Raw genomic sequence first — 25,752 nt, forward strand, 5'->3', positions numbered from 1 at the left:
CCAGCTCCTGGCGGGTGTTTTTTCTGATTATTTATTATTTATTATTTATTATCTATTATCTATTATTTATTATTTATTATTTATTTTCCCGGGGTATTGGGGTGCCCCTGGGACATTTCTGGGGCTGTGGTCCCCGGAGGGATATCGCTCGGGGCCACTGGTGCTGGGGGCTGGGCTGTGGCAGCACCGGGGGGGGCTTTGGGGCACTGGGACTGGGGTGGCCTCGGGGACCTTGCAACCCTTTGGGACATTGCATGGGGACAAGACCCCCCCGGGGGCATTGCATGGGTACGAGACTCCCCCCCCCAGGGCATTGCAAGGAGCTGCATCCCCCTGGGACATTGCATGGGGGTAAGATCCCCCCCCAGGGGGAATCGCATGGAGCTGCACCCCCTGGGAACATCACACAGGGACAGGACCCCCCTGGGGGCATTGCATGGGGCTGAGACCCCCCCTCCAGGACATTGCATGGGGATAAGACCCCCCGGGGAGAATTGCATGGGGATGGGACCCCCCCAGGGGGAATTGCATGGGGTTAAGACCCCCCCCAGTACACTGCAGCGGGACAAGACCCCCCCGGGGGCATTGCACAGGGCCAGGACCCCCCCAACCCATTGCACCCCCCCCATTCCGCCCCCAACCCCGCTGCCCCCAGCAAGTGCTCGGCGCGGGGCGGGGCCAAACGGGGCGGGGCCAACCCCGAGCACCACCCCCTCTGCTTTGCATATCCCCGCCCCCTCGACCAATAAAAAACCCTCTCAGCGAGACGGGCGGGGGTAAGAACCAATGGGAATCGAGCTGGGGGGGGGGCGTGGGGGAGCCCCGGCCGCGCGGGGGCCGCTCGGAGCCACTCGGAGCCACTCGGAGCCGGGCGGCGGCGGCGCGCAGGTGGGGAGCGATCGTGTCACGCGTGGGGGGCTCGGGGGGGGGGCGAGAGGGGTCCCGGGGGGACACGAGCTCGGCCGGGGACCCCCCCCCTTTGCCGTGGGGTTTCCCCGTTTTTTATTTATTTTTATATATTTTTTTGCGTGGAAATCCGCGGGAGCCCACGCGGGAGGGGGTGCTGGGGGGCGTTGGGGGTGCGGCTGGGGCTGGGCTGGCCCCAAATGTGGATGGGGAGGGGGCAGCCCCCAAGAGTGTGCCCCCGGGGTGGGGGGAGGGATTTGGGGTTGGATTTGGGGTTCCTTTTGCGGTTCCCATTGGGGTCCCCTCTGGGGCTGCCTTTGGGGTCCCCTCTGGGGTCCCTTTGGGGTCCCTCTGGGGCTCCCTCTGCAGTTCCCTTTGGGGTTCTCTCTGCAGTTCCCCTTGGGGCTCCCTTTGGGATTCCCTCTGCCTTGGGGCTCCCTTTTGGGTTCCCTCCGGTGTCCCCTCTGCAGCCCTTTTGGGGCTCCCTTTGGGGCAGGGACAGCAGTCCCCACAAACGTGGCATCCCGTTGAGCTCCCTCTCCCCCCCTTCCGTGGGCACGGAGCTCTCCCAGAGCTTTATTTTTAGATTTTTTCCACCCAAAGCACATCCCCAGGTAAGCTCGCCGTGCCCAAACCGGAGCCTGTTGTGCTCAGCCCGGGGGGAGGATTTGGGGGCTCCACGGGTGGCCCCAGCTCCACAGGCGATTTGGGGTACCCGGCACAGAGCCCTGTGGCTGGGGCACCTCGGTTTTGGGGTTTCCTTCTGCTCGATGAGTGGGATGGATCAAAGAGGGAAGGAAAAACCCCAGAGCTGGCACTCGGGGGTGTTGTGGGTGGTGCTGGAGCCGTCTCCCTCTCTAAGGGGCCATCGAAGCGGTTGGGGCATCGCTGGGGCACCGAATCCGGGCTGCAAACGGATGGCAAGTTAAAGGAAAAAAAAAAAAAAAAAAAGTTGGAAATGCAAATTGCTCCTTCCTTGAAACTGCCCCAAGCCGGGTGCCTCCATCCCCGTCCCTGCCCCACAACCGGGGGAGCCCGTCGGGAGATCCGCTAGGTGCCGAAATATCTGGCTTTTATCAGACCTTTCCCGAATTGATGGCGTTTTGACCCAACGGCGGCGTCTGCGCTTGGACGCGGGGCTGACACGTCGAAGGCTGCCGTTTGCAGTGCCTGGGTTTTATTTCCAAGGCGGTGACCTATTTATGGGCTAACGCCATCCGGGGGCACGCAGCCACCGGCGGCGCGGAGGAAATGACGGCCGCCGCTCGCAAGGGTTAACCCGGAGCCCCCCGGCGCTGAGCACCACCGGCTCGCACGGGGCTGAGCATTTTAGAGCCCCGGGATGTGGTTTTGGGGACGCTCCCCAGGCCCCGATGAGCCCGATGGAGGAGCGGCGAGGAGGAGACGCGCGGTGGCAGGAGGAGAGCGGGTACCCGCGGAGGAGTTGCGCATCGTCCGGAGCTCACGAGGAGGGAAGAGCGCACGTGGTGGCGCGGGTCGGGGCTGGGAAGGCGACGAAGCTGAAGGAGAGGAGCAGGGAGGAAGGACAAGGAGGTGGCCTCGGTGGTGGCATCCGTGGTGGCCTCCGTGGTGCCCTTGGTGGTGGCCTCGGTTGTGGCTGCAGCGTGGGACCCGGTGCCAGAGGGACCTGGCGGTCCCCAAGGACAATTCCCAAGCCCGACCTTTCCTTGCTGGCACCGGGGGGGTTCTGGAGAGGCAGCCCCTGGCCTTGTCGTTGGAGAGCATCCCCAGCAGGTAATTAGCTGGGTGTTAATTAGTAGCCTGCACCTCCTGATGCACGGTGCTCCCGCTGCTCCTCGTTAAGGACCAGGGGTTAATTAACAGCGGGGGGGGGGGCACGGCGTTGGCTTTTCCCAATGTTTTCACCCAAATGGTGCGGTGGGTGCTGGCGGAGGGCCTGGAGGCCAGGAGCTCTGGTGGGCTGTGCTGATGTCACCTCGTTCGTTACCTTCCCAGCTAATTACCCCTGAACCTCACCCCCCCCCCAATGCACAGCCCTGGGGGTGGTCCCGGGGTGCGGGAGGAGCGGAGCCGGGTAAACACGTTTCAAAAGCATCCCTGGCGCTCGCGCAAGGCAGCGTGTTATTCTTTAATCTGCTCTGGGAAAAGGCTCGGAAACCTCCCTGGGACAGAGCGGGCATGGCCTGAAGTCCCCAAAAATTGGGGATAATGTGCAAGCTGGTCTGAAATCCCCAAAACTGGGGATAGCGTGCAAGGTGGTCTTCAAACTGGGGCACCGCAACCTCTCCTGGCTCTGGGTGCTCGTAGCTCAGGAAGGAGCCCCACCATTTCATCCGTGTCACAGGGAAATAATGAATTATTAGCTTTCTCTCTTTTTTTTTTTTTTTTTATTATTATTATTTTTTTTAATGCTGCATGTTAGTGGGTGTAAAGAAATGGCCTTGAGTGCTGTAGTGCTTGCGTTAACGTAACTTGTTTGTCGTGGGGCTGACGGGCTTTCTCCAGAACCAGTGGTGGTGGCTGCAGTAAGTATTCCTGATTTTTTTTGGGTGGCTTTATTAGAAAATTGGGAACACGGCTGTAAAGGAACTGTTGGCAGCACGGGGGTGGGATGGAGAGAGGTGGCAGTTCAACCCTCTCGTGCCTGCGACGCTCCGTGTTCGGAAATAGCAGCACCGCTCTTAGGAAATAAGCCTCGTTAGAAGGATTCCCATTCCAAGTATTTGGGGCTTTCGGTTAAATTTAATCGGTTAATTAAATAAGGGCAGCTCTGGGAAGCACCGCCTCTCCTCGCTTGCATGCAGTGATGTTTCTGGCTTGGTCTCTCGAGCAGCGTGCGGCTCGCACATGCCGCCGGCACGCGCGTGCTCCTCTTGGCCCCGCGGTGTCGGGGGGGCACCAGCCCCCTGAAATCACTCCTGGGGGACCAACACCCTGCATCTTGCACCATTTGTGAGCCATCCTGGCTGCCTTCCCTGTGCCACCTTCCTTTATCTGCGCTGGGCTGCTTGGGGTCACTGCTGGTGGCGTTTCCCTGCCCTCTCCGAGCAAGCCCCCTTGGAGCGGGGCTGCGATTTCGGAGCGAGCCAGAGGCTGTGTGCGCAGGTACTTGGTGCTCAGGGCGTTGTGCTGGGCTCGGTGGGGGTCTCCAGCTTGCAGTCTTGCAAACGGGACACGATAATTTGGAAATTATTTTCCAAAAAATGTTGTGCATCCTCCCCAGCGCTGATTTGTGCCCACCCGGGGCGGCTGCAGGCAGAGGTTGGGTTTTATCCCCCCTGCAGCCGTGCAGGACCCTCGGTGTAGGATCAGCCCGCTGGGGTTTCACACCCGTGCTCTCAAAAGGCTGCTGAGGATGAGGAGTAATTAATAAATTAACACAGCGCTTTTGTCACCGGGGGGTTGCTGTGGTTGAGGCTCACCTGGCCGAAAATAAATGTATTTGTCGAGGCTTTTTGAGGCTTTTTCGTTCGATGCTTTTACGAATTGAGAATCCAAGTCTGATAGCTGTATTTATCCTGGAGAAAACACGACATTGGAGCAGAACTGGCAAAAAACAAGAAGTTTCTTGCTTACCCCGTGTTAAATTAATACGAGTTCCTCCTTGCCTGGCGGTGGCACGGGCGCTGTCACCCCGTGGGGACCGGGGCTGGTGGCCGGAGCAGCTCGGAGGCACCAGAAAATCCCACCCAGGTCTGGCAGCTCGGCTCCTCCTTGCCCATAGGCGTGGCTGCTGTTTTGACATGCAGACAGAAGCAAATCTGTTACATATATATTTTTTTTCTATTAATATTCTTTTTTTTTCTTCTCCCTGGGCTGGGAGGAAACCCGGCGAGAGGAGGCTGCCGGCTCCCTCCCGATGGCAGCGCAGCGGGGAGCGGGTGCCAAGCAGTGGGCAGCGGGCTGGCGAGAGCTTTCTCACTTTTTCAGGACGGTTTATGTAACCTGCTGGGAAGCAGTGCTTTTTTTTTTCCTCCCCCCCCGTTACATAATGCTGCCTTAGGAGAGCTGCAGGAGATCGCCTTCCCCTCGCACCGCCACCGGCCCCGTGCCACCACCACCGGGCTCGCCCCGCGCCAGCCTCCGCCGCAGGGTGGTGTCAGCCCGGATCCATAACTCCATGGCTTTAAATGATACTTTTAACATAGATTTCAATATATATTTTAATCCATTTCAATATATATTCAACATATATTTGAATAAATGTGTCCTAGATACTTTAATGCATTTAATATATATTGTAATCGATATATTCTAATAGGTATATTTTAATATCCATTTTAATACCTATCTATATCAATATTTTTTTTAATATATTTTAAAAAGTCACCGTCTGAAGTTGTAGCACCCAGATGCTACAACCCCACCCAGATGTAGCAAGCAGGGGGCTGGGGCACGGCGCCTTGCAGCCCTGCTCCGTGCCTCGCTCAGGATTTGTCCTGGTGAGCGGGGTCGGTGCCGGTGGCCGTCCCCAAAGCGTGCCAGCACCGAGGGCACGAGGGCTCCGAGGGCGAGATGTGTCCACGTGCAAAGCTCCCGATTGCCTCCAGCCCTGGGAATCTCCTCCCTTTGAAGGCCGACAGCCCGTAAATGTTTATGGGCTTTTGCTTTCGCCACTATATGTTTGTCTTCTGGAGTAAAGGAAGGGAAAAAGGGGGGGAAAAAAAAAAAAGGTTCTGGTGGTGTTTTCTTGCGTTTTTGCACTTGGTGTCGGAGCTCAGGGTGTTTGGGATCCAGGGCTGGGCACTGCGTGCGGCTCCGGGATGTTCGGGGCTGTGGCAGCCGAGCTCGGTCCGTGCAAGATCTCTCTTGGAGGCGACCTGGAAAAATGATGGATTGCAAAAAAAAATGCAGGATCTCCTCGGGGGCAGCGTGTCAGCTGGTTACGGTGCCTTGCTGGATAGCCAGCCGAGCAGCCAGAGTGGTTTTAACGGGTTTATATCACACTATAAGTTGCAGCAAGGGGGGGGGAAACAAACCCTTTTCTGCCGAAATATTTGTTCTGGCAGGGGGCGAAGGGTAGCGAGCCATCCTGCTCACTTGTTCCTCCCGCTGCACCCCAGGCTCGAGGGCAGCCTCTTATGTCTGAAACAGGAAAAAAAAAAAATAATCAGTTATGAGCTGGATCCTCGCTGAAACCACTTCAGAAGCTGAAAAATATTAGCGAGGCGAAATGATGAAGCGAATGTGAGCGGAACGCATGCCATCGGGTGCGAGTTAGCCGCGTGCAGCAGTTTCCTTCCCCCCCTCCCTGCGCTCTTCATCGCCTAAAAGCCGCCTGGTGCCACGCTCCCAAATCCCCCCGGTGTGTGGGAGGGGAGGGAGAAGCTCCCTCTGGGGGACTGGTGGCACTGGGGGACACGGGGCTGGTGGTACTGGAGGATGTGGAGCTGGTGGCACTGGGAGGTGGCAGTGGGAACATGGGGCTGGTGGTAGTGGGAGTAGGTAATGGGGGATATGGGGGAGGTGGCACTGGGGGACATGGGACTGGTGGCACTGGAAGGTGGCAGTGGGAACATGGGGCTGGTGGCACTGGGAATTAGCAGCAGGGACATGGGGCTGGTGGCACTGGGAGGTGACAGCAGGGACATGGGGCTGGTGGCCCTGGGGATATGGGGCTGGTGGCACTGGGAGGTGACAGCAGGGACATGGGGCTGGTGGCATTGAGAGGTGGCAATGGGGGACATGGAGCTGGTGGCGCTGGGAGGTGGCACTGAGGAGAAAGGCTGGTGGCACTGGGAGGTGACAGCAAGGACATGGGGCTGGTGGTACTGAGAGGTGGCACCGGGGAAAAAGAGGCTGGTGGCACTGGGGGACATGGGGCTGGTGGCAATAGGGGACGTGGTGCTGGTGGCACTGGGAGGTGGCAGCAGGGACACGGGGCACACTCGGGGCGCAGGGAGCCGCCTGCTCTCCCCGCGAGACAGAACCGGGGGGTGTCCCCGAGCCGGGATGTCCCCACAGCCTCGGGGACAGAAGGAGTTAATGCCACCCGCGGGCTGTGAGCTCACAGCGGCAGTACACCGAGTTCGAGTTCGCTTCAGTCCACCGTGAGTCATGGCTCACCCCGCGCGCTCCGCGGGGACGGTTCAGCAGGGTGCGTGCGCGGCGGTGGCGGCGGCAGCGCCTCTGTTTGTGTTTTGTTTTTCCTCGCAAGAAAAAGTTGCCATGCCCGGCTCCCCGCGCTGCTCGCTCCTTGCACAACGTGGCCCCCGGGAGGTTTGCTCGGGCCGCTGATTTAAAAAAATAATAATAAAAAATAAAAATTTAAAAAAAAAAAAAAAAAAAAGGGTGGGGGAAGTGAAGTGGCTAGGGTTAAAAAAAAAAAAAAAAAGTGAATTTTTAATTGAAGCAGTGACACATTTCGAAAGCAGCGATGTGCGAAACGGTCCCGAATCCGGGCAGATTTGTGATTTAAGAGCGAGGCAGGGAGGCAGAGCCCCAGGTGGAGGGGATGTGGTGGTTGCTCTGGGACCGCGCCGGGGCCAAGCCGAGGTTTCTTCGGAGCTGCCTCCGAGCCTGCGGTGGTTTGGGGAAGGACGCGGTGTGCCTTCGTGGGAAGCCGGGCGGATCTCGGAACAAGCGGCTAACGAAGCAGCAGGGCCCTGGAGGTTCCTCTTCGTCACGTTTGAGGCCGGCTGGGCTCATCCATCCCTCCGAACGGCCGGCTCGCTGTGCGGGGAGCTGGGCTCCTGTCTGATCCCGCTGCTCACCCCGAAACAATCCCAAATGGCATCGGGTGCCGGCCCCGTTGTTGGCTGCTCGGTCTCTTGCTCGGTCTCGGTTGCAGGTGTCTTGGAGCTTCTCACCTGGGAAAAATTGCTGGTTTTTTATTTCCTTCCTGCTGCACATAAACATTTTGCTCAGTATTTGTTTTCTTAAAGGAAAGCCTTTTCCCCATCGCAGGGAGGCGACGCCGCGGTGAAGTGGCGAGGAGATGCTCCAGCTGGGGTCGTCCTTCCTCGCCCTGCACCAGTGCGCTGGGAACGGGGACAGGGACGGGGACAGCCCCGGGGCTGTTGCTGCTGGTTCCCAGCCTGACCCTTGCATTTTGAAGCAAGTGTTGCAATCCGAAACTTGCAGCCACGGCGCGGTGGCGTGGAAGCGAAAGCACTCGGGGCTGAGCGGGTCTTAAAAAACAAACCCCGGGACGCTCAGTGCTCGTTTTTCCATTCTGCTGAGCCACGCCGTGACTTTCAGCAACGGGCAATAAAAAAGTTGGAGAGAACAGAGGCGTAATTTTTTTTTTTCTCCTTTTTTCCTAAACTGATGCTGAGATGCCGAATGGCGCGGGATGGGAGCAGCGAGCGAAACCAGCCCTTCGGTCACTGCAGGAGAGCGTTGTGCTCGGCGGCTCCGTGCTGTGCCCACGCTCTGCAGCCTGCACCCGGGGTGCTCGGGGCAGGGGGAGCTGCCCCTGGGTCCCCATCGTGGGGATGGGTTCGGTGACAGCAGCGTGTGCGACCCCGTGCGCCCTAGGGCAGGGTCCGACACGGCTGGGATGTGCCCGGGGCTTAAAACCACAGCCTCACTTCTCCCTTCTTGCGAAATCCTCTTTTAGAGTGAAGCATGGGGTTTGGTTTTATTATTTTTATTATTTATTATTATTTTTTTTCCTCCCCTCTCCTTCCCAGCTGCTCGGGACACCGGTTCCCGTCGCCCCGTGCCAAGCTGGGACCCCACGAGCCGGGCTCTCACCCACCCGTGGGGGAGATCTGCGGGGCGAAGTTTTGACTTTTGCAGCTGGAAAGTTCCCGGAATGCCGATTTCTAGGAATTGTGGCCCGGGATGGTCGCGCAGCAGGGTTTTGTGAAACTCGAGCACGTGGGATACCTGCCTGTCCTCAGCCCCGGGTCAGACATCTGCGTCCCATTCCTCGCTCTGATTTTTTTCTCCTTTTTCTTCAGGCTGGATGATAGCGGCAGCTGTGCGGAGAGGGGGTTGTGAAACCAAAGGGCTTGTTTTTACGGGGTGGATTTCGGTGCAGGGCAGTGCTGGTGTCCTGCCCATTCTCCTGGGGCGTTGATTTGGTGCCGTGGGGTTTTTGTTTGAGGGAGTTTCTTCAGGATGCTTCCTCCAAATGGCGCGGGCTGTTTGGCGAGCGCACGAGCGGTGCTGCAGGGGAGCGAAGGCGGCCAGCACCCAGGGGTGAAGGCACCCCCCAATCATGCAGAGCTTAAAAGGAAAGAAAGAAAAAAAAAAAAACACTTTTGTTATGCTTGCTCTTAAATATACAGTAAAAAAATGCATTTTTTTGTGAAGCAGCAGCTGAAATAATGCCGGTGAGGGCTGCTGGCGGTGCTGATGTGCCCATGGGTGCCGTCGGCTGCGCTCCCTGGGGAGCAGCACGGAGCTGGGCCCCGGCCGATGCTTCCCCTGCTCGTGCTGATGGGGAAACAACGAGAGCGTGGGGATGTGGGGATGAGGAGGGGGCAGCAGCTGTGCTTCTGAGCAGCTCGAGGGTTTTGTGCGGGCGGCAGCTCCTCCTGGCTCACTTTGGGCATCCTGATGTGCAGGGCGTCCCCAGCCCGCGAGCATCCTTGCTTCCTCTTGTTCTGCCAGAAGCTCGTTAGTGTATTTCACGTTAATTAGCGTTTAAGTAGAGGTTGCATCCGGATGCTGAAGCCTCTGGATTTGTCTTGGTTTTAAAACTTGTTTGGTCAAGCTCTTCAAGTAAAGATTTATCAGCGGGGCTATTTATCAGGTCAGCTGGTATAGCAGCGGCTGACCAAAAGCAAGTTAAAAACCCAAACAAACCGTCTGCTTTTAGAGCTCAGAAACGGCTCTGCCACTGCAGCACCAGGGAAAAAGGGTTTGGGGGGGCTGGTTTCAAGGGCCGGCGTCTGTGGGTGCGCACTGAACCCCAGTGCTGTGCTCAGAGCTGGGACAGGGGCTCCGGAGCTGTTTTGGGGTTCGCATAGGACTTTTTTTCGGAGCTGCAGTGTGCAGAAGTGCCCTGATGTAGACTCAGGTCATGGTGTAGATCCCTGTGACCCCCTCCCCGTGGTGCCCACCAGATGCCATTTGCCTGCTCTTTGAGCATCGCTGGCCGGGCACATCCTCGGTGGACCATGGCACCGGAGCCGAGGTGCTGAAGTCTCCGCGTGCACGCTCGCGCCCCGCTGCAGGGGTTCATTTGCTTTAATTAAACACCATTAACCTCGCGGCACCGTCGTGGCTAATGGAGCGACGGGAGAGAGGGCTGTGCTTGGGGTAGCTCTGTCAGAAACGCCGAGCTTTTGCGCTGGGTAATTAATTCCCTGCCTTCACGCTTGGCTTCCACGAGGAGAAACGTCCGGCTGGGGCATGGCGAGCGAGGTGCCGCTGAGCCCCCGCTCCCCGCGCCCGCGGGCATGCGCCAAGCCCGGCGAGCGGCACATTTCCTCCGGCTGTTTGTTTGAAATTAATGGGAAGTTTGGATTCCCTCCAGCTCTCCCCCGGCTGCACTTGTGCCTCCGAAAGGCTGCTCCGAGCTGGAGAGGAGCGGCAGCAGAGCGGTCTTTTCCCTGCGACTACGGCTGTGTTTTTTTTTGGGGGGGGGGGGTAGGCGAAGGCTCTTCGAGCTCTTTCACAACGTGGACAGCATCTCTTGTGGGCTCCGTCCCTCCCAACCGCTGCTGACGCAGACCTTCTCCCCCTGCCTTGCGTTGGATGCTTGCCCTGGATGACTGCACTAATTGCTTACGTCGAAAAATAACGAGGAGGATGCGGGTGGTGTATTTTTAGATGTCTCTCGGTGGGATTTAGCAACCGGCGATGTGGAGCTGGCATCTCCGGAGCCGGCTTCCCCATCCCCGCGGTGACGCTTCGTGGCCCTTGGGAGGTTGTGTGCCGAGAGGTGCCTCTGCTTGGGCGAGCACCCCGCTTTCGGGCTCCTCCTGGGCATAATTATCTGCAGAAAGGGGTTCCCTGAGCCGCACGGCATCCAGCTTCGGTTGTGCCGCACGGGATGCTCGTGGGAGGCTGAATCCTGGCGGCGCCGAGTCGCGGCGGTTCCCAAATCCGCTGGAAATAGCACAAAATCGGTGCTTTTGGACCCAGAATCTTGGAGTCTCGTTAAGCGTTACCCCGAAGCTTGTTGTAGTTGGGCATGGCCCCAAGCAGTTCCCTCGCTCCTGTTTGCAGCTTCCACGCAGAGCCCTTTGTGTCTCGCTGGCTTCCTGCGCCGAGGGGAGGCTGGAATTCGGCTCGTCCCTCCCAGCGCTGGGTGCAAGGAGTGCAATTATTCTTACAGCCTGACTTAGCTGCCCTTGGAGCTGAAAGCATCCTTTCTTTTCTGTTTATGAAACCCCGAACGGACGATTTCTCCTGCTGCTTACCATCAGCTTCCACACCAAGGGCTGTGGGAAAGTTTCGCAACGATAGGGACTTTAATAGATCTGTTTTATGTCTCAAAAACCATTGCTTTCTAATTCTGTGTCACATGTTTCCTTGATTACGTCTTGCGCAGCGGTGTGGCTACCAAAACAAGTCCAACGATTCGAAGGAAATCATCAGGAAATATTTTTTTTCCCCAACTTGAGGCCATTCCTTTCTCACCAGGCAGCGTTCACCCAGCTTGGCCAGGGGGTGCCAGGATGCACGGGCTTCACCCGCCCCGGCCTCGCATCGCATCCTCGTGACGCTTCCCCGTGCAAACAGCCACCACAGACTCCCACGAGTGGCTCCACACCCGTTTTAAAGGAAAAAAAAAGAATAATCATCCTCGTGTGCTGCTCGTGCTTTGTGTCAGCAAAGCGTTCCTGGCCACCAGAGCGGGCACATCCCTGTCCCTCGCATCACGCACTGGCTGTGGCCAGCGCCTCTCCCACACGGCTCTTGTTTTGGGCAATGCTTTGCCCCAAAAAAGCCGTTTCTTAGGGACTTTCTGCAAATTTTTGGGATTCTTTCGGTGGTGGGTTTTGTGTAGTTTTTAGAGCTGCGTGCTGTGCCCGGAGGTCTTCCCGCCTGGGGAGAGACCCCGCGGCGACGCGTAGCCTCAGCACTTTTTTGGGTGTTCTTGGTGAGCGAGAGGAAACGAGGCGTGCCTGTGGTCGAGCTGTTGATTTAAGAATAATGCAGCCTCTGACGAAACAGCGAGTAATTCCTCGTGGAAAATAATCCTCATCGATGTGTCATGGCTTTGGAGCACAATGCTGGGCTGGTGCAAACGCTTCTAAGCCAACGTAGCTGGGCACCTCGGCGTGTGCCCAGGGGGCTTCGCTGCTCGCCCCTGAGCATCGGGGTCTCTCCTGGCATCACTGCTGCCCCAAAGCAGCCTTCAAGCAGCAGCCCTGTGCTGACGTCCCTCTGGTGGCTCTCGGTGCTCCCTGGGGTGAAATCCAGCCTCCCACTGGGGCCAGCATCGTCGCGGGAGGTCCCAGAGGTTGGGTACGGGGATGAGTCCCTGTGTGCCGGGAATCCCATCAGCCAGCACGTGCTCACCTGCTGGCACAGGTTTTTGGTACAACTCTTGCCGGGGGAGTCCCTGCGGCACCGGGAGAGGTGTGGCAATGACCCGGGGGGCTCAGCGAGGTGAGAGCATCCCCGTGGCTGTCCCTGCTGCCGGGCAGGACGCCGGGGACACGGCACGGGGCTGCGTGCGCTCGTGGTGGTGGTTCGGCGGCGCTGAGCCTGGGTGGCCCCTGGGAAGGGATTTTCCGCTCTGCATGCTTGAGATGTTCTCTAAACTTCCTGCAGGGCCAGCAGAACCAGGGCTCTCGAGCTTTTAACCCTTTCCCCTGCCTCCTGCCCGCTCTCTCCCCAGCTCTGCTGCTCCAGCCCGGGGACGATGACGACCGACGAGGCCACCAAGCCCGAAGGGGAGGTGCAGGCGGCCGCCCTGGCTGAGCGCGGGGAGGACATCACGCCCGCTCAGGACCGTGGCGTGCTGAAGGTGAGCGGGGTCCTGCGGCCACCACAGCCCTCGGGGCACCTTGTGGCACAAGGGGACGAGCATCAGTGCCGCGGGGAGTAACGAAGGGGCGAGCGCGGCTCACGGAGCCGGAGAGCGTGGCGCGGATTCGGCCCGCTCGATGAATTTTCGCTGCGATTGTGCTTCTAATCGGATTATTAGCTGCAAATCCACAAAGCATTTTTGTGTGTGACTCACAGACATTAGAAAGAGCGCATTACTTAGGTCATCCAGTCTGCTCCACAGCCCCTCTTTTCATATTCAGGGCCGTTTCTGGATAGTTCTGCTCACCAGCACTTGCTCTTCTCCAGCTGAATAGGACCTTCCTCTAATAATAGCATCCTCCCCTGCCTCCATCCTCAGCTTGGGAACTGCTTGTTCCAGGCTGTAGCAATATAAAAAAAAAAAAAAAGTGTTGACAAGAAGCGAGTAGTGAAACGACACACCCCTGCGAGTGAAATCTGCACGGGCTGAAAGCACGGGGAATTTGGGATCGCTCCCCGTTGGTGCTGACACCTCCGCACCGCGGGCTGAACGCGGCTCCGTGCGGGGCTGGCTTGTAGGGGGTGGTGGAAGGGGCAAAGGGATGGTTCCCCCCCGACCTCCCCATGTCTTAAGGCACCTTTGGGGCGTGTGTTTATGTATAAACATGTACTGTAATATGTAATATAATGTATTTATTTAATATATGGGTGTTTATGCAGCCTGAGGTCTCTGTGGCTCCGTTCTCATGGGTGCTTTCCCTCCCTTAGATCATTAAGAGGCCAGGCAACGATGACGAGTCTCCGATGATCGGGGACAAGGTGTACGTGCACTACAAAGGCAAGCTGGCCAATGGCAAAAAGTTTGACTCCAGCCGTGATCGGAACGAGCCCTTCGTCTTCAGCCTGGGCAAGGGTAAGGGGACAGGGTCCCCGCTCCCGTGGCGCTAAGGGACAGCACCAGCACGGTGTTGTTTTTTTTTAGGGAGCCTCCCTTATTGTTTTTTTTGGGTTTGGGGTTTTGTGTGTGATGTCTGCCTCTCTCCCAGGCCAGGTGATCAAGGCGTGGGACATCGGGGTGGCTACCATGAAGAAGGGCGAGGTGTGCTACTTGCTGTGCAAGCCGGAATACGCCTACGGGGCCGCCGGCAGCGCCCCCAAAATCCCCTCCAACGCCACCCTCTTCTTCGAGGCAAGTACGGGGCCGGGCTGCCGCGGGACAGCTCGCTCGCTGCCTTCTGCTTTGCCAGCCAGCTCCTAAAAAAAAAAAAAAAAAAAAAAAAAAAAAAAGCACAAAACAGCTTGGATTCCTGAAACGTGTCCCTCCGCTCCAGGAACCGGTGCCAGTGTTTTCTCAGAAATGTGTGTCTGAGCCGGAGAGGCTGCGGCCGGGGAGCAGCCCCGCGGGGAGAGCGAGCAGAGCCCTGCTTTAAAAAGGCAGGCGAAAAGGGGAAAACAGCTCGGAAATGCCTCCCTGGGCTGAAAAATCCCTTCCCGGCGCTGCTCCCGCGCTGCCTGGGGAGCCGTCCCCCTCGCACCTTCCAGCCCCGGTTGCCTCCTTGCCTGCAGGATTCCTGAACTCCCTTTTACTGTTACTTTATGTTGGGCTTCAGGTGCTGGCCGTGGCCCAATTCCTAATAAATCGGGTGTATTATGCTGTGGCTTTGGAGCTGGCTTTTATGGGCAACTTCTGCTCGTCAGCTGAGCGGAGAATTAGTTTGCTTGGCTCCCCTGCTCGGGGCTGAACTGCTGCTTTGTGGCTTCCCCGTTGTTTTTCTCCTCTCCTTCCCCTCCACCCCCAGCTCTGCCTACCTTCCCTTTAATTCTTCAGGTCGAGCTGCTCGATTTCAAAGGCGAGGACCTGTTTGAGGACGGGGGGATAATCCGGAGGATCAAGAGGAAAGGGGAAGGCTACTCCAACCCCAACGAAGGCGCCACGGTGGAAAGTGAGTAGCGGGCTCCGCGGGCAGAGCCGCACGCCGCCGGGCTCTGGCCGAGCAGGGAGGGCAGCGGTTAACTTTTGGGGTTTTGGTGAGCTCCGAGGAGCTGCCCTTGGCACGGCCCGCGGCTGCTGTTCCAGGGCTGCTGGCTCCGAGGGTTTTACTGGAAAACCTCGAGGCGCGGGAGCAGCCAGCTGGTGATGGAGCGGCCGGGCGAGGACAACCCGCGCTCTGTTTTTCCCGGTCCTTTCTGCTGTAGGACAAACACGGGCCTGCGAGGCTGCCGGGGAGGGTGAAGCCCCATAGGGTTTTGGGGTCAGACCCTTCCTTTTTTGCACATTTACCCCTCCTGCGTCCCTGACTGAGTGGCTGCATCCAGGAGTGGCGTGGGGGATGCTGAAAAACCCAGGCTCTGCCTCCTGGTGGGAATTTTTCAGCAGTTCCCCTGGGCTCCTCGTGATGCTGATCGTTGGTTTGGGGCTTTCTATCGCATCTGCCGTGGCACGGAGCCTTGCCTTTTCCTTCCCATGTGGCCAGGGGACGGTTGCAGGCTTCTGGTCACCGCTGACAGAGGGGATGAATTAATGCAAGGGGTTTGTGGAGCCAGCTGTGCTCTGAACCCACATCGGGAGCCGGCTGGGTGACAAGGAGCTCGTCCCATGCAGCTCCTTGCTCCCAGAGCCTTCTCCAAGAGCAGGACGCAGTAATTCTGGGCACGTTTCTGGAGCAAACATTTCACCTAGGCGGTGAGAGCCAGGTTTTTTTTTTCTCTCTCCTCCTAAGAACAACTCAGCCATAGATTTAGAGCTACCACGCGGTACAGAAGGCATCCAGTTTCTTCTCCCCATTTCAGAGCTCCTGTTCGCTAAAGAGGGTCCAATTAACTTCCATTAGCGAAGGAGAAATTGGATCTGAACTCATAAAACTCCCTGCCTGAAACGGCCAGTTCTTCTCCCAGGGTTTTTTAAGGAGATTTTCTTGTCCCACTCTGATCTCTCCGCCCGTCACATGCTCGATGTCGTCGCCGGACCCGGCCGGGAGTAGGGTTTCAGGCTGGCTTCACCGTCTCCAAGGTTAACCGAAGAGACAGGCTAAATATAATTGAAACCAGCCCAATTCCCACCTGCCTTTTTAGTGCTGTTTTTATTTATTTTTTTATTTTTTTATCTAAAGAGGCTCCTGGGGGCGAGCACGTGGTGGGCGGCGGCGTGCCCGGGGAGTGCTCCTGCTTTTTCCTTCGTGTTGAGCTGTTGGCAAACGCAACGGTGGCGCGATAATTTGGAGCAGGTTGGAGGCAGGGAGAGGGAAACCACAGCAAGTGGTTTCTCCCAAAGGACATGGAGGTTGCTTCTTGGGGAGGGCTCCCCTGGGGTGCCCGCTGCCCCAAAGCCCGCTTGTTCCCAACCTATTTCAAGTGAATGCTTGGTTCTAAGCGAGCACGGAGAGCTGGGGGCACACACGCACAGTGCAAATACTCGAGCTGAGTGCCCTCAGAGGCAGCCTCGTGAAACGGGCACTGCTCGTGCAGGGCAGAGATGGGGAGCTCTGGGCTGGTCCCAGTGGTGGTGCCGCTGCGATGCTCTGAGCGGTGCGTAACTCGTTCGCCTCCCCACACACCAGGGGTCACAGACCCCTAAATGCATCCCACTGACAAAGGAGCAGCACAAAACAACCTGGGAAGCATTTTGGGGTGCAAATAGGCTTAAATTGTCTTTTTTTTTTTTCTCCCACAAACGCAGCGCTATTTACCTCGGAGCTTTGCTCCAGGCACCAAAGGTGGGACCCCAAAGAGCAGCCCTGGGTTTTGTGAGCCCAGCCGCCTCCGCGCGGGGCTGCCCCTCGCCTCGCTCCCCCCAAAACCCTGCCTCAGCTCCGGGAGTAGCCCCAAGGTGCCCGGCGTCGCCACCATAACCAGGTTGGCCAAAAACGTGTGATTACCGGGGTGAGCATCCCCAGGCTGGAGTTTTGCAGGCTTTTTTTTTATATAGGTTTTGAGTTGTACAGACCGCAATTCGCGGTTCCGGTTCCTAAAACACGGGCTGCAGCCGAAATCCCGCATTCCAGCTTTTGTTACAACCTTTCCCCCCCCCACCTCCATCCTCCCCCCTCCTCTTCTCCATTTTAATCTGAGTACAAATTGCTGTCAGCACATCAAGTTCGTGTGCCAGCCGCGCTCGGTACACTGTGTTCTGAGCTCTTCAAAAACAAAATCGCTGCAGGCACCGGGAGAACAATAAGTCAGCGCGGCAGCCGAAGGGATGTGCGGCGGCCCAGCGGGGGCTTTTCTCCCCGTAATCCAAGAGCAGCCGCAGCCAGCTGACCTGCTGCACACAGCGCCCAAACGCTCCTGGAAACCAGCGCTGAGATCTCCCCGTTGCTTTCCGTGTGATTAAAATGGAAGGAAAGCTTTTTTTTTTTTCCTTTTTTTTTTTTTTTTTAACCCTCCGAGCAAGGGCTGGGAGCTCGCATCCTCCCGGGCAGCCTGTTGTAAGCAGCGGGCTCGTGGGGGTGCTGCCGCGTCCCGCTGGTGATGGGGTGACCCTGGGGAGATGTGGGTGGGTGCTCGTTTTGGGGCCAGGCGGTGGGCACGGCTCAGGCTGGGTTGTGCTCACCGGGAAAAGGCACCTGGATGGCAGGGGGGTGGCGTGGTGCCGTGGGGATGCCCGTTTTGGGCTGGATGTCCCATTTTCCTGCACCTAAGGAGATGAAGCAGGGGTTAGCCCCGGAGGTGGGTTTGCTGGAGGGTTTTCCACGTAGCCTTGAAGCCCGATGGCAGGTTGCTGAAAGCTGTGGCTGTGCTCCTTGTCCTGAGCTGGCTGAGAGCACGCAGCCTGTGTGTCCCCTCGCTGCTGTGCACCCCTGAGGGATGCAGGATGCGTCCTGGCGTGCTGCAGGGAGCATCCTCTGCCACCCCTGTGCCGTGCCGGGGGCCTGGCGTCATGCAGGCAGGTTGCAGAGGACAGCATCCTCTGGTGATGTTATGGGATGGCCCTGCAGGCACATCAGTGACGAGCAGAGTTTAGCACCCGAGTGCTGGAGCTGCTCGTGTTCATGCTGGTGCTGGTGCTCACCTCCCCATGACATCCAGAGCCAGGTGCTCTGCACCCTTCAGTAGCTCAGGATCCGTCCCGCAGCCACCAGGTCACCTTTGGGTCCCTCGGTGGCTCGCCCTTTGCCATTTGGGGCATTCCCTGCAAGAGGTTTAAGGGAAACTCGTTCCCTGATCCGCAGCACCACGTTTGAAGGGCAGAGGCATCACCGAACGCTGCACCACCAAGGTGCAGGATGGAAAGCAGACCTTCGCCAGCTGGGCACAGGGTTTTTGCTTTCCAGGGGTCTCTCCCCATTTTGCCAGCATTTATATGGGCACGAGAAACTCTTCCTGCTTCAGCTCTGCGGCGTGCAAAGGAGCTCGTGGCTGTACGGTGTGGGTCTTTCCCACCCTGGGGGCTGCCAACACCAGCCCAAACGGTTGCAGATTCTTTAAGCATTTCTGACAGCGTTATTGCCTGCTGTGATTTCTCTCCTCTTAGAAGCTTTTTTTTTTTGGGTTTTCTGTGGTAGGTAGGAGTTTCTTATGAAATCCCTTTTACTTTACATTTGCTTGCGCGCTCGCGTGCACTTGGGAGGGCAAAGAACACGCGGTGCCCCCCCCCCCAGGCGTGCACCGTCCTCGGGATCAAATCAGTAAAGAACAATCTCGCCGTGGAAATCACGCCAGGAGCACCAGGTGGCGAATGTGCCAGGTACCCGCTGTCCGCTCCGGCTGCGCCTCTGCCAGCTCCCCGGGCTGGAACAGCGCGGCCATTGGTTGAAGATTAAAAAAAAAAAAAAAAAAAATTAAAAAAAAAATGTTTATCTTGTACTTGCAGTTCTTAGAGGCAGGAGAACACGGCCTTGTTTTTGAGGTATAAGGCAAGGGTATGGCGCTGTATAGGAGGCTTGTAATCGCCGTGATAAACTCCGCGTGGCGGCGTGCCAGGAGCAATATCCAGTTCCAGTAAGGCTGACTCGCGCAGCGGCGCACGAGGGGAACATATTAGTCATTATGTTTATCTGTTGTCTGCTCCTTGCTTAGACAAGATACGGCTGCCTTGCTTCGTTAGCCGTGCTCCTTCCTGAGCCCTCCTGCCCCTCTCTGTCCCCTGGGGGCTCATTCGGCCGTCAGGCGGTGCCCCCCCGTGCTCCAGCATCCTCCTGCTGCTTCCAGGGCTCCAGCTCGACCGGGGGCTTTTGCTGGATTTTGGGAGCTTGAGGAACGTGTGGTTACCTGACAGAGTTGCCCCCAGCCCTGTTAAAAGCAGCTCCCTAAGGCAGCCAGCGCCGCCGATGGGCAAAATCCTTTGGGAAAGGCTTTTTTTGGGGGGAGCCGGGGATTCGGGTCCTGCACGGCACCAGCTGCCCGCAGCCTGGCACGGGGCTCGCTCTGCCCTGCAGTTCACCTGGAGGGCTTCTGCGGCGGCACCCGCTTCGACTGCAAGGACGTGAAGTTCGTGGTGGGCGAAGGGGAGGACCACGACATCCCCATCGGCATCGACAAAGCGCTGGAGAAGATGCAGCGGGGAGAGCACTGCGTCCTCTACCTCGGGCCACGGTAAGGGGCGCAGGAGCTCGGCTTGAAGCTTTTCCGACCTCTGCGGCTGCTTTAGCCTTGCTGGAAGACGGCAAGCACGGCAGGAGGGCTCCTCCAGGAGAGGCTCGGGTTAGCATCGCCAGCAGGGCCAGCCAGAGGGGCGAGTGGCACGCAGGCAGGAATTTGGAGACGGTTTTAAAAGCAGGTGAGGTGGCAGGGGCTGCATCCAGCTCCCGTGGCTGGAAGGAAAGATTCAGCAGGGCTTTTTTCCTGCATGAGTACAGACACTGTAGGGAGAGGTGTAGAAAAAAACAGAGGTGATGGCACCCGGGTGCATCTGGAGAGGATGGTCCCACGTGTGTAATGCACATAGAAAGCAGCACATCTTTGCTGCTGTATCACACAGAAATGTTAGTGAGTGTAGAGCTAGATGTGAAAGCAGAGCGAGCACCCTGGATGCGTGTTCGTGGCCGAAATCTGCTGAAATGAGGATTTAGGGACTTCTCTCCAAACCCTAACAACCCTAGCCCTAATTAGGACCCTAAAAACACGTACAAAGCCAGTTTCTCCCATCAAAAAGGGCTCCCAACGGAAGCCTTTGGGTACACCTGAACTCCCTTGGGGAACCTTTGTGCAGCCCCACACACAGCAGGGCTCTTTGGGGGCTCTTTAGGGGCTCCTTTTAGGTGGCTTTTCCACCTGCATTTTTAAAGGTGCCGGTTCATCGAGGAGGATATCTGGAGAGGAGAGGGATGCAGGCAGTGGAGGGCGCATGGGGCTGAGGACCACGTGTGCCCGTTGTCCCCTGGGTGCCCCCCAGCGCAGCCCCTCTGATCTCTCCCCATTTCTGCCCTTCCAGGTACGGCTTCGGCGAGGCGGGGAAGCCCAAGTACGGCATCCAAGCGAACGCAGAGCTGGTGTACGAGGTCACGCTTAAAAACTTTGAGAAGGTGAGGGCAGGACCGGCCCCGGGGTGCCCGGGAGCTGCTCCTCTTGCAGCATTCACCCTTTGTCCCTGGCGTGGCTGCGCCGCGGCCCCTGCTGAAGCAGAGACGTCAGCAAGGGATCGCTGTGTTCTTAATTTGTTCTTGTGTGTTGGTTTGTTTTATTTTTCTGGCCGGGGTCCAAGGCTGGTTCTCTTATTTGTTCCTAGGCTTGTTCCTTTTGTACTTTTTTTTTTTTCCCTCCTTGGGCTGCACAGAAAAAAAAAAAAAAAAAGAAAAAAAAAAAAAAGAGAGAAAAGTTTTGTGTCCCGCCAGCCAGCCGGGGCGGCCAGGGCCAGGGTGATCACTGGGGGGGCTGCACACAGGGGCTGGGGACAGGGACAGGGACATGGGGACAGCACAGGAGGTGTCACTGGGACGGGGCAGGTGCTGCTGGGTCCCCAGCCCTGGCTGTAGCAGGGGATGGTGTCAGGACCCTCTGCTTGCCCTCTCTGCTGAGGAGGTCTCTTCCTACCCACTTTTTTTTTTTTTTTTAATATTTTGGGGCTTTGTTTTATTTTTATGTTGAGATTTTTCATCCTGTGAGGTTGCAGTGGATGAACTGCAGTGGACGGACTGTGCCGTAACACCGGGCTCAGGGGAAATCCCACACCCAGCAGCGATTTACCTGGTGCAAAGGGGACCTCTGCACTCCGGGCACGCACCCCACGTGTGCCACGACTATTTTCCTCTTCCCTTTCACCCCCAGCCCCTCAAACTTAACGAGCAGCCACTTCTGCCCTATGCAACACCACCCTGACAAGCCCCACTCATTAAAAAGAAACCCCAGAAAGCCTCGTGGATCCACCTGGCTTGCAGCATCCCATTCATTTCCCTCCCTTCACCACTTTCCAAGGGTGTGCGTGCCGGTGGGGCCGGCGTTTGGAGGTGCACGGTGCCTCCATCCCGGCGTGCTGGTGGGTGCTGTGCCCCACGGCCGTGGCTCTGAGCGTTTCTTTGCAGGCCAAAGAGTCGTGGGAGATGGACACCAAAGAGAAGCTGGAGCAGGCTGCCATCGTCAAGGAGAAGGGGACGATGTACTTCAAGGTTTGTGAGCGTGGCGACACCCGAACGCGAGCGGGGAGCTCGGAGCAAATCCTGGACCTCCAGAGGCACCCCTGAAGGGGTGTAAATGTCAGAAATGTGCCCCCCAAACTTTCCCTGTCCCTCTCCCCGTATAAATGATGAGCTCCATGGGAGGTGCAGCCCCTGCCCACCCCTTCCCCGTCCTCGGTGATTTCAGGCACAGATCCTCTGCCGCCCCAGCTCAGTTTCCCTCTTTGCTCCATCCCAGGAGGGGAAATACCTGCAGGCGGTGATCCAGTACGGGAAGATCGTGTCCTGGCTGGAAATGGAGTACGGCTTGTCCGAGAAGGAGTCGAAAGCCTCCGATTCCTTCCTGCTGGCTGCCTTCCTCAACCTGGCCATGTGCTACCTGAAGCTGCGCGAGTACACCAAGGCCGTCGAGTGCTGTGACAAGGTGCGGGGCCGTGGGTTTGCTTTTACTCTTCCCCCCCCCATATCGAATTTGTCCGTGTGCAAGCAGCAGTTTGCAAACAGCAGCACGTTGTTGGCATCCCCACCGTGCCTCCTGCGCCCTTTGCGTGCGTCTGTGTCAGGAAATTATTAATTCTTCGATAAAGGGCTTGCATTTAACGAGCTTGCCTAAGGTTCTTAATCACGTAAGGCTGGCTGCCTTAAGCAGGATGGTAAGTCGCCCGTGAGACGTGTCTGGGACATGAAGCTTTCATAAAATAACAGGAAGCAGGGAGACAAAAACCTGTTTAATCCGAAGGAGATCCTCGGGTCCACGTGCAGCGTTCCTGCGTGATTCCAGCTCTGTGGGGGCTTCTCTCCTGCTGACCCTGCCACCCGCAGCGGGGTCTTGTGCAAGGAGATATTTTTAATCAGCTAAAATATATCAGTAAAAATTACATAAAAGTATATAAAGTATATAAATTATACATGTATAGCTGCCAACTGGTTATAGAAACAGGTGAATTTTTGCAGAGCAAGATGCTCTGGAGACTCGGAGCCTTCTCCTTTGTCCTAATTTGAGCATTTTTAGTGAGGCTTTGAGCTTAAGGAGGTCTTTGAAAGCCACCCATTGAGCAAACCTAATCCGGGAGGGCACGGGGCTGCACGAGCAGTGCCCACACAGCACTGGTGCTGCAAAACGAGGGAGCTGCTTCTGGGGAGCGTCTTCCCTTGCAAGGAACTGATGGCATTCGCAGGCAGGGGAAGGTTCTGCACCTCTGCTCGTGGTGACACAAGGTGTGAAGCCACGTCGGTGCACGTGGTAGCTGTGGCCATGCTGTGGATGTGCGTGCCCCGAGGAGGTGCTGGGCTCTGGCGAACTCTGTCCTTCCAGGCGCTGGGGCTGGACCAGGACAACGAGAAGGGCTTGTACAGGCGGGGCGAGGCCAGGCTGCTGATGAACGAGTTCGAGCTGGCAAAATGTGACTTTCAGAAAGTGCTGGAAGTGAACCCGCAGAACAAGGCCGCCAGGTCGCAGATCTCCGTCTGCCAGAAGAAGACGAAGGAGCACAACGAGCGGGACAGGAGGATATATGCCAACATGTTCACCAAGTTTGCGGAGAGGGACGCGAAGGTTGGTGCTGCATGAGCATCCGGGCACCCCGATTTGGCCACATTGAGGGATGCTCAGCAGGCTCGTGGGGAGAAAAGAAGGGTTAAAACGGAGGAAATTGGACATCGGGTTGAGGATGCTGAGGTTTGGGAGCACGGCCTCCAGCTGATAGAGCCTGGGTGGGAAGGAGCTGGTTGGTTCTTGGTCAGCAGAGGACGCAGAGGCTGCTGTCAGGTTGTCAATAAAAGCATTTATGGTGTGGGCTCTCGACAGCTGATGACAGGTTTGGTGTTTGGACATCGCTCTGCCGGCCGTAGCTGCTGGCCGTTGATGACCTCCTGGCCACCGGCGGCCTGGGTGAAGTGAAATGTCATCCACCCCCTGGCAAGGCCAAGGGTATTTTGAGACATGATAGTATGGATTTCCTGAATCTTGTAACCCAACGCCCTGCTCCTCTGCTCGTACAAGAGATCGCTTTCGCGTAACAGGCTCTAATCCAAAATTCCTCCAAACAAAAACCGATGCACGGTGTACTGTAACGGGAGAGGACACAGCTTTGCAAACACTCTGTACGGGTAATTTTTAGTATAATCTCTTCTGAACCGGTGCCTGAAAGTGAGGCGGTGGAATAAGTGAGTGCTGCGGGCAGGGAGCAGTCCTGCCTATGGGGCTGCGGGCTGTCAGGGGCCTCGTGCTGTGGGCTGCATCTTATATATGGCCTGGAGCTATAGCTCTTATATGGGCTGTAGCTATAGCTTGTGTATGGGCTGCAGCTATAGCTTGTTTATAGGCTGCAGCCATATAGCCCAGTGCCGGGGCTGCAGCTGCAGCTTATATATGGGTTTGCAGCTCTATATCCCTGTGTAATGGCTGCAGCTGTAGCTCATAGATGGGGCTGTAGCTGTATAGCCCAGTGCAGGGGCTGCAGCTGTAGCTCAGTCCTATATCTCCCCTCCAAGGGCACCACCTCCTCTCCTTGTGGCACCGTGTCTGTCTGTCTGGGCTCGCTGTGCCAGTGCCCTGCAGCATCGGGGCAGCTCCCATCCTTCCCAAAGGCTCACCCAGAGCTGGGACAGACGAGGTCTCACCTCCACGAGCCACCGAGCCAGGAGAGCAGGCGGCTGAGGTCCAAGGGGGGTCTCTTCTGCCCTGTTGGGCTCAGCCTCACCTCTGAGCCCTGGCATCGCTGCCACCGGCTGCTCATCATTTCATCTCATTCCTGACTCTGTGGTTCTTTTGCTCTTTTGCAGGAAGCGGCTAGCAAAACCGGGGTAGAAAAAGAGGCAGAGAAAGCGACTTGTGCACAGGGGCTGGAAACGGCCAGTGCTGAAGGCAAAGAGGCCGAAGGCCACGTATGATGGAGGGGCAGGAGGAAGGGAGAGCCTCCTGCCCTCAGCCCGCACAGAGAACGGTTTTTGCCAGGACTCAAGGACTCGCCAGTGTTTTCTTGTAAAGCTTGTTACAGTTTGTGTGATCGTGGAAGCAAAAGCGCCTCGCAAAGAAAAACAAACCCAGTCCTGCTGCGGCAGGCGCGCTCACGGCTGGGCGCGAGCAGCGGGACGGCGTGGGACCACCGCAAGCGGAACAAACAGCTTTCCAAAGGAGGGGGGAAAAATAAATAAAAGTGGAAGCTCTTGGCTCTCGGGAGGTTTGCGCAGACAGCTCCTCGCAGCTCGCTGGACTTGGTGTCGGCTGGCTGTGCCACGGCCTGCGTCCTCCGAGACGAGCTGGGACGTGGGAGCGCTTCGGCAGGATGCAACCGAGTGCTCCAGCACCGGCAGAGGCAAAGCAGCCTCCTCCTGCGCTGCCTTCATCCTCCTCCTCCTCCTCGCCCCAGGGCTGGGAGGGGAGCTGCAACAGGGACCTGGCACCCTGGCCCCCTGTGCTTGCTGAGTTTGCTGTCAGGGTGGGCTCAGGCTTCTCCTGTTGGTCCCCTGCACGTGTCGGAGGGTGTTGCAGCACGAGAACGAAAGCCTCCTGCGTGCCGGCCACCTCCTGTCCCTTGGGGGAGGCGATTCCCCCTCCTGCGGCTGCGGAGGCGTTTCTCATCCGTGGTGACCCCTCTGCTTAGGGATTTACAGTTCGGCTTCAAAGCACTGTTTCATTGGGGGAATTTATTTTTATTTTAAGAGGCTGTGTTTTATTTCACTGGAGGGTGAAAAAAGGGTTTTCCAACGCTGCTGCTCACAGGTGCCTGAATCGCAGCCAGCAGTGGGCTCAGATTTTTAAACGGGGGTTTTATCCCTTAGCTGGGGCCCAGGTGAAGAAGAGAAGCAGCAGGTTGGCACCTCGAGGGGCAGGAAGCGAGATAGGTGTTGTCACTGAGCCGGTACCGTGGGCTCATCAGTGAGCACCCCGTGCCGGTGCTGCTGCTGCGACCTCGCCCGTCGCCTTCCTCCAGCCTGTTGGGTGCTGTCACCACCTTTGGAGAACAGCCTTCAGTCTTTTTGTTTTTGTTTTTTATTTTTACTGTCTGTCCTTTGTAATACCCCTTTTGAAGCTTGAAAATAAAGAACTGAAAAAAAAAAAAAAAAAAGGGAAAAAAAAAAAAGGCTCCTCTTTTCTCCATCCTACCGTGAGCAGCCGTGGGGGTGACGGGTGGGGATGCACCAGCTCTAGTGGTGACTCCATTCCTTAGGGAATTATCGGTGTCCCCCGTTTTACAGGGGGTGTTGTTTGGGATCTCAGCATGGCTGCTTCTCCTGGGCAGCTTTATCCTGAGGCCTTTTTCATTTGGGAGATTCGGGGCTGGAGCTGCAGGAAGCATCAGTGGCACGCAGGGTGGGTGCTGGGGAGGAAAGGCTGCCACTAGGAGTGCTGGAAGCAGGGGCTCTGCAAAGAACTGGCTTGTATTTATGAAAGCAGTGCAAAAAAAAAGCCATTTTGGGTCAGCCCAAGCCATGT

At 57.3% G+C, this 25,752-nt stretch overlaps 1 protein-coding gene across 3 annotated transcripts; it reads left to right on the forward strand.

Annotated features, from left to right (window-relative positions):
• Nucleotides 1-864: 864 nt before the first annotated feature.
• Nucleotides 865-24,911, forward strand: FKBP5 (FKBP prolyl isomerase 5). Of its 3 annotated transcripts, XM_084497937.1 has the most exons (11): nucleotides 865-888; nucleotides 12,635-12,763; nucleotides 13,534-13,678; nucleotides 13,812-13,954; nucleotides 14,594-14,708; nucleotides 19,140-19,296; nucleotides 20,135-20,225; nucleotides 21,222-21,305; nucleotides 21,553-21,738; nucleotides 22,630-22,869; nucleotides 24,099-24,911. In XM_084497937.1, exons 2-11 carry the CDS (start codon nucleotides 12,659-12,661, stop codon nucleotides 24,204-24,206), a joined length of 1,374 nt encoding a protein of 457 aa, XP_084354063.1. In that variant the 5' UTR covers nucleotides 865-888; nucleotides 12,635-12,658; the 3' UTR covers nucleotides 24,207-24,911. The 3 variants fall into 3 exon arrangements, with proteins under 3 accessions (XP_084354063.1, XP_084354064.1, XP_084354065.1); XM_084497938.1 differs by lacking the exon at nucleotides 865-888 and having other exon boundaries at nucleotides 12,492-12,763; nucleotides 22,729-22,869; XM_084497939.1 differs by lacking the exons at nucleotides 865-888; nucleotides 12,635-12,763; nucleotides 13,534-13,678; nucleotides 13,812-13,954 and adding an exon at nucleotides 14,069-14,375.
• The last annotated feature ends 841 nt before the right edge of the window (nucleotides 24,912-25,752 follow it).

The sequence above is a fragment of the Aythya ferina genome (assembly GCF_964211825.1).
Source record: "Aythya ferina genome assembly, chromosome: 25".
Lineage (NCBI taxonomy): Eukaryota > Metazoa > Chordata > Aves > Anseriformes > Anatidae > Aythya > Aythya ferina.